General features: G+C 30.5%; 3 protein-coding genes across 5 annotated transcripts in view; 1 reads left to right on the top strand and 2 right to left on the bottom strand.

The window, feature by feature from the left end:
• Window positions 1–1794: 1794 nt before the first annotated feature.
• LOC115237406 (homologous-pairing protein 2 homolog) lies at window positions 1795–3670 on the top strand. Its single transcript, XM_029810416.1, has 2 exons — window positions 1795–2047; window positions 2127–3670. Exons 1-2 carry the CDS (start codon window positions 1895–1897, stop codon window positions 2574–2576), a joined length of 603 nt encoding a protein of 200 aa, XP_029666276.1. The 5' UTR covers window positions 1795–1894; the 3' UTR covers window positions 2577–3670.
• A 105-nt stretch (window positions 3671–3775) lies between these two features.
• LOC115237407 (A disintegrin and metalloproteinase with thrombospondin motifs 1-like) lies at window positions 3776–7377 on the bottom strand. The gene is made up of 14 exons (XM_029810417.1): window positions 7203–7377; window positions 7031–7091; window positions 6580–6800; window positions 6364–6453; window positions 6106–6295; window positions 5894–5987; window positions 5687–5816; window positions 5327–5475; window positions 5186–5238; window positions 4915–5041; window positions 4446–4592; window positions 4223–4352; window positions 4037–4144; window positions 3776–3959 (listed from the first exon to the last, which is right to left on the bottom strand). Exons 1-14 carry the CDS (start codon window positions 7260–7262, stop codon window positions 3807–3809), a joined length of 1713 nt encoding a protein of 570 aa, XP_029666277.1. The 5' UTR covers window positions 7263–7377; the 3' UTR covers window positions 3776–3806.
• A 1661-nt stretch (window positions 7378–9038) lies between these two features.
• LOC115237405 (venom metalloproteinase 3-like) overlaps window positions 9039–10272 on the bottom strand; it is a 12799-nt gene continuing 11565 nt past the window's right edge. For all 3 annotated transcript variants that reach the window (XM_029810415.1, XM_029810414.1, XM_029810413.1), the window contains one exon: window positions 9039–9723. In XM_029810415.1, coding sequence (XP_029666275.1) covers window positions 9708–9723 — 16 coding nt within the window. In that variant the 3' untranslated portion in view covers window positions 9039–9707. The remainder of the gene's footprint in view (window positions 9724–10272) is intronic.

Raw genomic sequence — 10272 nt, 5'->3', positions numbered from 1 at the left:
ATTTAATTTGTAATCAAGAGATATATTTCTTAATAATGGAAGAACACATTTTCTCGCGCGAATTTCAAGCTCGTGAATTAAAGATAATGACAATGGTAACTGTCATTGATTCGTTACTGAAATCATTGCTATCGGGAGCAGTATGGAAGATCCGGGATTCGTTCCCTCCTGCAGCGAGGTTCCTGATATTTAATGGATCACTTAACTTTTCTTTGCGGATTGATCTTACGGGGTCCGATGTAGAAGCAAGAAGTTGACCGTTCTCCATCTTTAAGATTGTTCTTGTTTTTGTCGGATATTAACCGGCGTGTTATCTGGCGGAAGGATCTTGATCTGGTCAAATCGTTGGGCCAGTTATCCTTCATTGAACGCGGCAATAACGCAATGTTTTTATAACGGTATCTTAAGATTTATAAGATTTTATCCTGTTTAGCCAATCCTCCGCGAAACGGTACATATATTGTTATTCTCAATCGCGAAATTAGTTTTAATGAAATCACGCATTTGAAAATAAATCGGGCGTTAGATTTTATATTCAAATTGTACAAATACAAATGTCCTATATTACAGACGCGATTATAAAAAGCCAAAATGTCCGCCGAAACATTTTCGTTTAAGTATGTAATAATTGTATTGTTTCTTCGATTGCATGTATATTGGAATCGCGAATATTACGGCTATTGTCGATTTATTCGTCGCGTTTTTTTCGCAAATGTTAAATCGCGGTTTATCTTGTGATTTAATCGTTGATTTACATCGAAGCTTCGTCTATCTTTTCTCGGATATTTTCTTTGCAACTCTACGCAAAATGCGCCAGTATAATCTAACTGTAAGTACTTTTTTCTTCTTAATTGAAAAACAATCGATAATTTTATTAACTCTTTTGATCAGAATTGTTTGCATTATATAAAACTTAATAAGCTTTCTAATTGCATATTGATCATTAATTATAAATATTGCATTAACCGTTCCTTATCATTTATATTTTATCTAAAAATTTCTAGTAAATTTTGCATTATATGAATATTTCGGATAGATACTGTAGTTATATTTTTTATATTAATATTTTTAAATAAAATGAAAGTGAAAAAGATAATAATAGAGAAAAGGGAATTTTAGTCGTTTTTGAAATTAATGTCGTACAAATACATATCTCAATCTCCCGCGAAAATTATTATTTTCGTATTTCTGATCTTTTAATTACAATTTTGAATGGAATTTCACAATATAGAAAAAATACTTAATATTTTATACGCTAAAAAAACGATATTGCACAAGATATCGCGATTTTTTGACATTTTATGACATTTCGCGAAAATCTGACAGCTGATATAGTATCACTGGCGATCATATATAAACGTGAAAAAAATTAATTAACGCTGTCAACAATTAAAATTCCCTTAAAAAACGATAGAACACGGTTAAAACTATAGGAAAATTTAATTAATTATGCTTATAAAAATTTGTCTATATAATAGTTTTTAATGTGCATCTATATAAATTAAAAGCATGATTTGATAATGCTCAAAATGCTTAATTCTTTTGTTTCAAGAATAAGAAAAAAGTCAAAGCAATTTATTATAAAAATCTTTTATACGTTATATTTAAAAATTAGGGAAAAAATTATTAAGAAAATTTATTTAAGAAAATTTATTTCATGTATATAGCACGGACATGCACCAATTGACTGTTTTACCATGGCACCGAAAAGTGAATCTGGCTATGTAATTCCGCCGGCTCTAAAATGGATCTAGGTGACGCTACTATACGAGCTAGAAAAAGCGTCTTTTGAAAAACGGCGGCGTAGTTTCTCTCAGGTTTTTCTCTGCTAAAACATATTACATATATATGTCATATACCTCAATTTCAATTGTATTCCAAGCTAAATGTAATAATGGCTACGGAGGCTGTATATAATTACATGAAGACTGAAAATAAACCTCACAATTTGAATGATATACTCACAAATTTAGATAATAAATATAGCAGAACTATGGTTCAAAAGGCTGTTGATGAACTGGTGACAGATAAGAAACTGTTTGAAAAAGTAGATATAGTAATAATACAATGCATAAAAGGATATAAAATATTTAAAAAAATAATTTCCATTCTTATTTTATCTTTAGGTTTATGGCAAAAATAAAATTTACTGTGTTGTCCAAGATTCAATGTATGATACTGACGAGTCATTGAAGATTGACAAAGAAGCACAAAGTCGTGCCAAAGAGAATAAATATCAAGAAATTTTGAGAGAGACGAAAGAACATGAGGCTTTCTTGTCTTCTTTGAAGTCAAGTTTAACATTGGAAGATGCACAAAAAGAAAAGGTTATATTACAGCAAAATATAAAAGAGTTAACGCATAAACTAGATGAATTGATGGAAAATAGCAGTACAGTAGACTTACATGATCATTCAATATTAAAACGAAAGGCACAAGAGACTCTGGACGAATACACACGTACATATTTGAAAAGAAAAAAAATAGTCACTGAGATAATAGATTGCATTTTGGATAATTATCCTGGTAGCAAAGACAAATTGTATGATGAAATAGGCATAGATCCAACAACATAATAAATTGAGAGTTATTAGTTTTTCCGGTTAATATTTTGTCTTATTTATTTTTCTATATTTTATTACATTCTCTTATTGTTAGATAAAATGACATTTCTATATAATGCACAAAGAATTGAATAAGTATTTTATGTTAAAATGATTAAAATTTTCATCTAAGTGCCAAGTTAAGTATTAAATGATCTTATTTGCATATTTAAAAAATGAATATACTATTTATTTACGCCAAGAGATTATATATTAACATTTATGCTATTATTTAGAAGGAATTACTTTAGGTTGCTAAATAATGTATATTGTTAATATTATTTAAATGTTCAATTTGTAGAGCAGATAAGTCAACTTTTATTTTGTGTGCATTACATTTTACTTTACATTCTTTTTTTTATTTTTATAAATGTGCGTATCATATATAGGGCGTTCCAAAACTATCACATTCTCTGTACTTATAGAAATAAAAACATCAAAAGTTAGTCAATATTAAATAATTTAAAAAATTTTACTTTTTATCTTTAAGAAAACAGAAGAATTAAAATCCTTACATTTTTAAACAGATTCTCTAACTTTGAGATTTTAGTTTAGCCAAACTTTGTTTATGATTTGAATATCAAGATATTTAATGTGGAGAATATGAAAAATCTGCATCAAAGTATGATTATAAATATATACGGTAATGAGAATTAAAAATTTGCTTAACAATGTGTGACTGAAAGAGAATATGTAATAGTTTCCGGATCCTGGTATTATATTCTGATATTTTTATGTGAATTATGCGTGCATACATAACTCCCTTGACATATTTACAAGCATAGACTACTATGTACAAAGTTTCAATCAGAATAGAATACAATAACATTCTTAAGAATATATATCTTGAACATTAAATTTTTGTTTGTATTTTTTTTATGTGGCATCCTATTAAAGCAGCAGCAGCAATGTAGAGTACGATAATATATCAGCATATATAATGTCCTATAACACAGATTAGAATACTTATTTTATAAATTGTTTATCAAAATCTTACTTTTTTTCTGCTGTAAAATTGCATTTAAATGTCAGATATTGGATAGCATATTGCGATTATATGTAAAAGTGAAGATAAAATGAGAATGTTTCTTTTGATTATGAAAAAGAAGTATAGTTATTTCAAATTTTAAAGTACATACTCGTGCTTTTTTCCTGATACAAAATCAATAAATTAAACATTTACCTTAACATGTACATTCATTTTTACAAAATATGCAGTCTCTTCTTTAGTCTTTTCATCAATTTGGAAATCCATGGAATTTCCTTGATCTTTTGAACAATGAATTTTGGCATATACTTCTTCTTTGGTTCCTTAACCATTGTTCCTTCCAGTACACACTTGCCATTCAAACAGAACTAAAAAAATGTTGAATACAATATTATATATAATATATAAGTAAGAATATTATAGTTAATAATAATTTTAGTCTTACCAAACCATCTCCACATGGAGATCCTTCTGCTGCTGGAGCTGTTGCTCTACAAAAGCCTTCAAACCCAGGATATTCACATTCCAAGCGAGTGCAGACTGTAGCATCTTTCTGTAAAAACAAAAACACGAGCTATAAACTCGCACAAATAATTCACTTATTAGGACATTTTGCGTTTACTAAACTCACATTGCACGCCGATGATCCGAAAACTCTTTTGCATTGTTCATCTAACGACATCAATTTCCCGGGTAAAGTACGTGGTATCTGTTTACCCAAGACATCAGGCTCGTTGTAAAGACACTTAGCTCTGTCCTCGCTGAAATAAATTTTTAGATTAATATCTGCATATTTCTTATGCACATTTGTTTCAATAGTAAATGAATGTATAAATCATTCGATATATTCATACTTGATAAAATTGTAGAATGCGTTAATGCTGCACGAGGACCATTCGAAACCATTCTCGTGTAACATAAGCCCACTAGTCATAATAAAACCGTCGAAAGCTGGACAATCTGCTGCGCCCTTGGGACTGCCGTCGTGACGCGCTCCTATCCTGCAATCCGAAAAAAGATTCATCAAACGATTTTAAATTAATAATTGAATGCCATATATATTCAAAAATGAAAGATATTTTTTTAATTTATGCGTATATTTTTTTACAATGCACATTTATAATCATTAAACAAGAGTGACAATTAGTCCTTTTGGCAATTCAAATATTGAATTTAATTATTTACAAGATTAAATTAATTCTTCTCTACTCAATCTCAAAATTCGTCAATGATTCCTCATCAACGTTGCCTTTCACATTAATTAAAAAATGATCCATTATCGTGAGCAAAATTAAGCTATAAAAGATGAGAATATTGACTTACAAATGGCCGATTTCGTGAGCCGTGGGGATGATCCCATCATATCCACCCTTATCCTCGACGATTCCTACGGCTTCCGACGATTGTTTCGTTGCATTTCTGTCGCATGCACCAGCTACATATGCATATCCTGCGAAAATACACAAAATCTATCATTATGTCAGATTTTTTTATTTTTGTAAACAATTAGAATTAATGTGTTATGTATAAACAGTTAGGAATAGAGTATTCAATAACAATTCGCGCACTTGATATGATACATTAACAGACCTACCCAAAGTTGATGTATCGCAATAGTCGTCGGTGATCATATTGCACATATCCAATCTGAAATTATGAATCGTGTATTACTTTTTTTTTATCGTATATTGTACGATTTTGAGTGTAAAATTTAAAGAAACAAAGAGGTATTTACGTCGTTAAAGTAATCGCCATGTCATAGAAAACTGCTGGAAATCTGCTTTCGCGATAAAAATAATCTGCCATACCGCGTAGAGCGAGATCCGCATCTACGGACGAAGCTTCAAAACGACTCTTTTCCAGATATGGAGTTGCGTGATCATCCTAAAATAAAAAGATTATTATGTTAAAATATAATTTTGTTATATTTTTTGAAAAAATATATATAAATATAGAAACGTTTTATATTTTATGCTTTATTAAGAAAGTACCATTTTTTCATTTTTGATGCACAATAATTAATCAAAGGAAAAATCTATGTAAAATTATAAATATATATGAGAATGTGATAAAAGTGCACCAAGTTAAAACGTACCAAAGCTATAATTATCCCTGCGATATTGAATCGAATTCTAGGCGTGGTCAACAGACGATATCTCAAGTCAACTCCGTTCCAAAATGAGAGCAGATATCTTAAAGCTTTCTCGATATTTTCACCAAGTAATCTATACAATAAAATGTAATTAATATATTTCTCTTATAATTCACGATGTATTGCCATTAGATATTTTTTTAACTTTACTTGTATTCTTTGTAATCGATTACTATTAAGACTTCCGGATAAATGATTTCCGGAGCGTTACGTTTTGTTCTGTAATTCTCCGGATCTGCAATTTCTGTAATATCGGGATATATTAATATTTTATCAGAACACATAGAAAGAGAGATGTAGTTTGACAATTTCGAAACAGAATATATATATATTCAAATTCTCATAGATATCTAACAGCTTACTGAAATCATTGTATTGATGCGACTGAGGCATTTTGTACACCACATGATGATGTGTATAAGCGAATTCGTCGTCACTCGTTACATTCTTCTTATGATGCGGCTCGTAAAGATTATGTCCTCCGTAGGCGATTTCGTTCAGAATTCGATGCGGAAGAGATTTTATAACGAGTGAATTGTTCAGCACTCCATCCTGGGATGAGGAATTAAACGTAAAAAAAGTATATCTTGACAATAATATTTTAAAAGATCCAATATTACCAAATGCACTTGACCATCGGGAGTGGGTGTCAATACAACTGCGCTCGAGCTGTATACGTCTTGAAGCGGTATCCCCATATATTTCATAGCCTGCACCAGAGATAATTAAACAGTGAATTTTTTTTCCGTATTTATTTCTTGGGTATAGAGATATAATATATGTCTGAAAGATATATTATATATGTTTTTACATTCTGAATGATAAATTGAACGTACCGAAGGTACTTGCTTGTAGAGCAATCCTTCGGGTGACTCGGGATCGGACGTGACGGTCCATACGGGTGTATTCTCACTGGCCAGAATACCTTCCGTAGGATTCAAATACAATCTAACGCTTTCGTTGAATGCTTTTAGATGCACCTCGGATGCATCATCATCGTTGCCTTTCAATTTCTTTTTCAAACGACGTAACAAGGGCACTACTTCATATTTGGGTACTAAACATTAGAAAATATTATAAATTAGTAAAAAAATAATATACTATTATCACACATTGCAGTAGTACATAATTATATGTGTGATTATATGTATATTATAAAATTTTATCAGTTATATATATAAGTAATCTTAACGGCCAAAGAATTAAAAAAAAAGTGTATCGCATGATAAAACATGGAAATGAAACGAAAAGATATACTTTTTGTTAAACAAAAATTTTATTACTCACCAAGATGAGGCGGGGTGTGAAAAATGGACATTACTTCGGCCGGCGTCATATATTCGTGAAGCTGAAAATATGTCCTTTAATTGCTAATATTTCATATATACTTTTTGTCTTTCTTTACGCGGATCTCAATCGCGACAATTGAATCTGATATTACTTTAAGCATTAAAATTACCTGTTTGCATTGTATGAACGGTACTCCGCTCAGACATAACAGAAATATTGCGAAAAACATTTTCTATTAATACGGATCGCGAGAAACGCGGAACGATTTTTAGAAATTTCCCGTAAATTAATTCTCGGATAGAATAATATAAAATTGATAGCGCACTTCAAATTAAAATGGTCTTGCAAACTGCGATCTCTCTCGCGTGCAGCGAGCGATACCTCGGATATCGACGAATATCCGCGGTTTACCCGACTTTTTGCGAGAGAATCTGTAGCTCGAATACTTGAAAGGGACCTATTTCGCGTCCTAATATAAATTAATCGGCCAATGTTTGATTTGCTTGCGCATTATACGGCAAAACACTTGTACATATACACATTTGTGAGAGCCGCGCGATAATCAAGAAAGAATTTTATACAAATTCATAATTCTCTTGTATGACAGATGACATGCATACAGGCGCAGTAACACTTGCAGTTGTGAATTAAACCAGATCCTGATGTGAAGAATTGCATTGACAGATAGTTTATTTCATATTTTTTAATTACTTAAAACATCATATGTTTTGTAATAAAATAAAATTGTAGATTACTTGATAAAAAGTTTACAAGAAGATAAAGTAAAAAATAGGAAAAATCAGACGATTTTATGTGAACGCGAGAATTAAGTAAGATAAATCGATCTCTCAAGATGTTTAAAGAATGAACAAGCAGAAAGAACAGCTAAATAGTTATTCGTAATATAATAACGCCTTAATCGGTTTTGAGGCTATTAATAATGTTCTTAATAACATCATTGATGTCGATAAATCGCGCACAATTTTTCAAAAAAAAGAATTAATTACGCGATAACTATATAAAAAGATTCTTCGCGTGATATTCGGAATATCGATCCACGTGTGTTTGACAAGTTTGTGCGCACTTGTCCAAGAATTCGGGAGATCATATAAATAATTACTATTTCTCTCGAAGGACATCGCTCGCAGTCTACGCCTTTCCGAATTTTTCCGATCTCGTTATAGCGGTTTATGACGTTTGTGCGTCAGATGGTTGCCAAATAAATCGTTCATCATGCGCTACGACATATACGCCTTCGTATGTATGCAAACACATATGTATACATCTCGTAATTGCAAACTCGCGCCCCATATTGCATACGCGATTATGTTGACAAAAAATATCGTTATAAAAATTTGATATTACGCTGTATACGACGTTTGCTCTTGTCATCAATCATCGATCATCTGTAGTTACTTTACTGCAAATTTTAATGCCTGCAAAATCCGCCATCGACATTATCACTCACATATGTAAAACTAATGTAATTCTGCTTTCGTTTACGTAATCAGCCGTTTTGTTTTCTTCCAGAATGCTCTTTTACTTTTTCACTTGTAAATTCTTTTTCTTTCTTGTCTTACATCCTGTGTCTATACATATATCCATTTATATAAATAAAAATTATATTTGCAAAAAATCTAATGTATGAATATTTTTTTTTAATTTGTGTTTATTTATTTTAAATAATAATTATATTATTATAATGTCATTAATTAAAATAATTACATTATGATATATTGAGAAAAAAATAAAATACTCATACTAATTATATTCTTTATATCTATATTTGAAATATGATTCTTGGCATAAATAATAATTTTATATTTTAATAATAAATATAATATTCCATTAAATTATTCAACTTTTTTTTTCAGATCTATTCCATTTAATAAAAATATATACAAATAATGATAAAACAATTTCTCTCTAAAATATTCCAGAGAGCGCGATACAGATATTTATATATAAATGAGATTATTATACATAAATGTATAAGGTGAAAAAAGACATTTTAATTATTCCCATTTATTGTCTTGCGCTATACAATTTCTGTTATTTCTAAGCTCCATCAGCGTGCGCTTACGCTTGCGAAACATACGCATCTGTGCCTGTAACAAGTTTTTTGCGAGATCGCTTCTTACATCGAATAAATAAAAACATAGCCGAAATATCATTACTAATTGACAGTCCGCTTTGTTTTTTTAGATTCGCTACATTCGGTACACCTGTTGTGAAGCTTTCGCGATACTGTATTACAACGTAAGAAATTATATCTAGAGGTATGAGATACTTTTGGACTTACTTGTAAAGTAGCAATCGAGAAATAATACAAAGAAATTGAGGTTTCTTCCGAAAAAAAGGGAGAGAAATAACGAGAGGAGAAAAGGGCTCTCTGTTTAGGTTTCTTTTTTTCCATTAATGCTTTTTCCGGATGCGTCACGACGACGAAACGATAATATGTTTGTCAGTATCCCCGTGCGGGCGTTTAAACGTGACGTCAACGAACAAACTATCGAAACGATTTTCTTTTTCCTTTTTTTATGTCATTACATATTAATCAGCACAGATAGCTTTCAGGGACGCGCAGCAGCGACTCTTCACAGATTGTAAATGGCACAGCCATGTTCTCAGCCTGTCAATCATCTCCGCGCAATCTGACCCCACGTCCGTGCATTCACCGGCCTCTGTTCCTGAAAGTATACGGACGATTATTATAAGATAATTATTATATACAGGATGTGTAATTGTATATTAGCCTAGAACAGAGAGTATTGTAAGTCTCATATAATAAACATAAAATTATATTATTAATATACTATAATAGAAAAATTATTATAGTTTTTTTTGTATCTGTAAATGTGTATATGTCTAAGTATTATATATACAGATATTATACATATTACATATGTTATATACATGTTTCTCACTGTCCTACTAGTGAAGTTTTCGATGGAGAGAAATATAAGGAGCGATATGATTCATATACATTCTTATATAATGCTTATGTGCATTTTTATCGAAGAAACGAGAAATACAAATGAGAGTATACAAATGTTTTACGCTTTTATCGGATTAATTAAATTTGTTTCTAATTTGTTTCTTCATTTAAAAAATTTGCGATTAAAGATTGATCCAATAAAAGTGAAAACATTCTATATATATTAAACATAAAGAGATATATAAAATATATGCAAAAGAGATGAACTGTTATAAACCAGGGGTGAGACCAATTTATATAT

The sequence above is a fragment of the Formica exsecta genome, unplaced genomic scaffold (genome assembly GCF_003651465.1).
Source record: "Formica exsecta isolate Colony F162 unplaced genomic scaffold, ASM365146v1 scaffold295, whole genome shotgun sequence".
NCBI lineage: Eukaryota > Metazoa > Arthropoda > Insecta > Hymenoptera > Formicidae > Formica > Formica exsecta.
The sequence above is the reverse complement of the archived record's forward strand: the minus strand, read 5'-3'. Positions and strand labels throughout refer to the sequence as shown.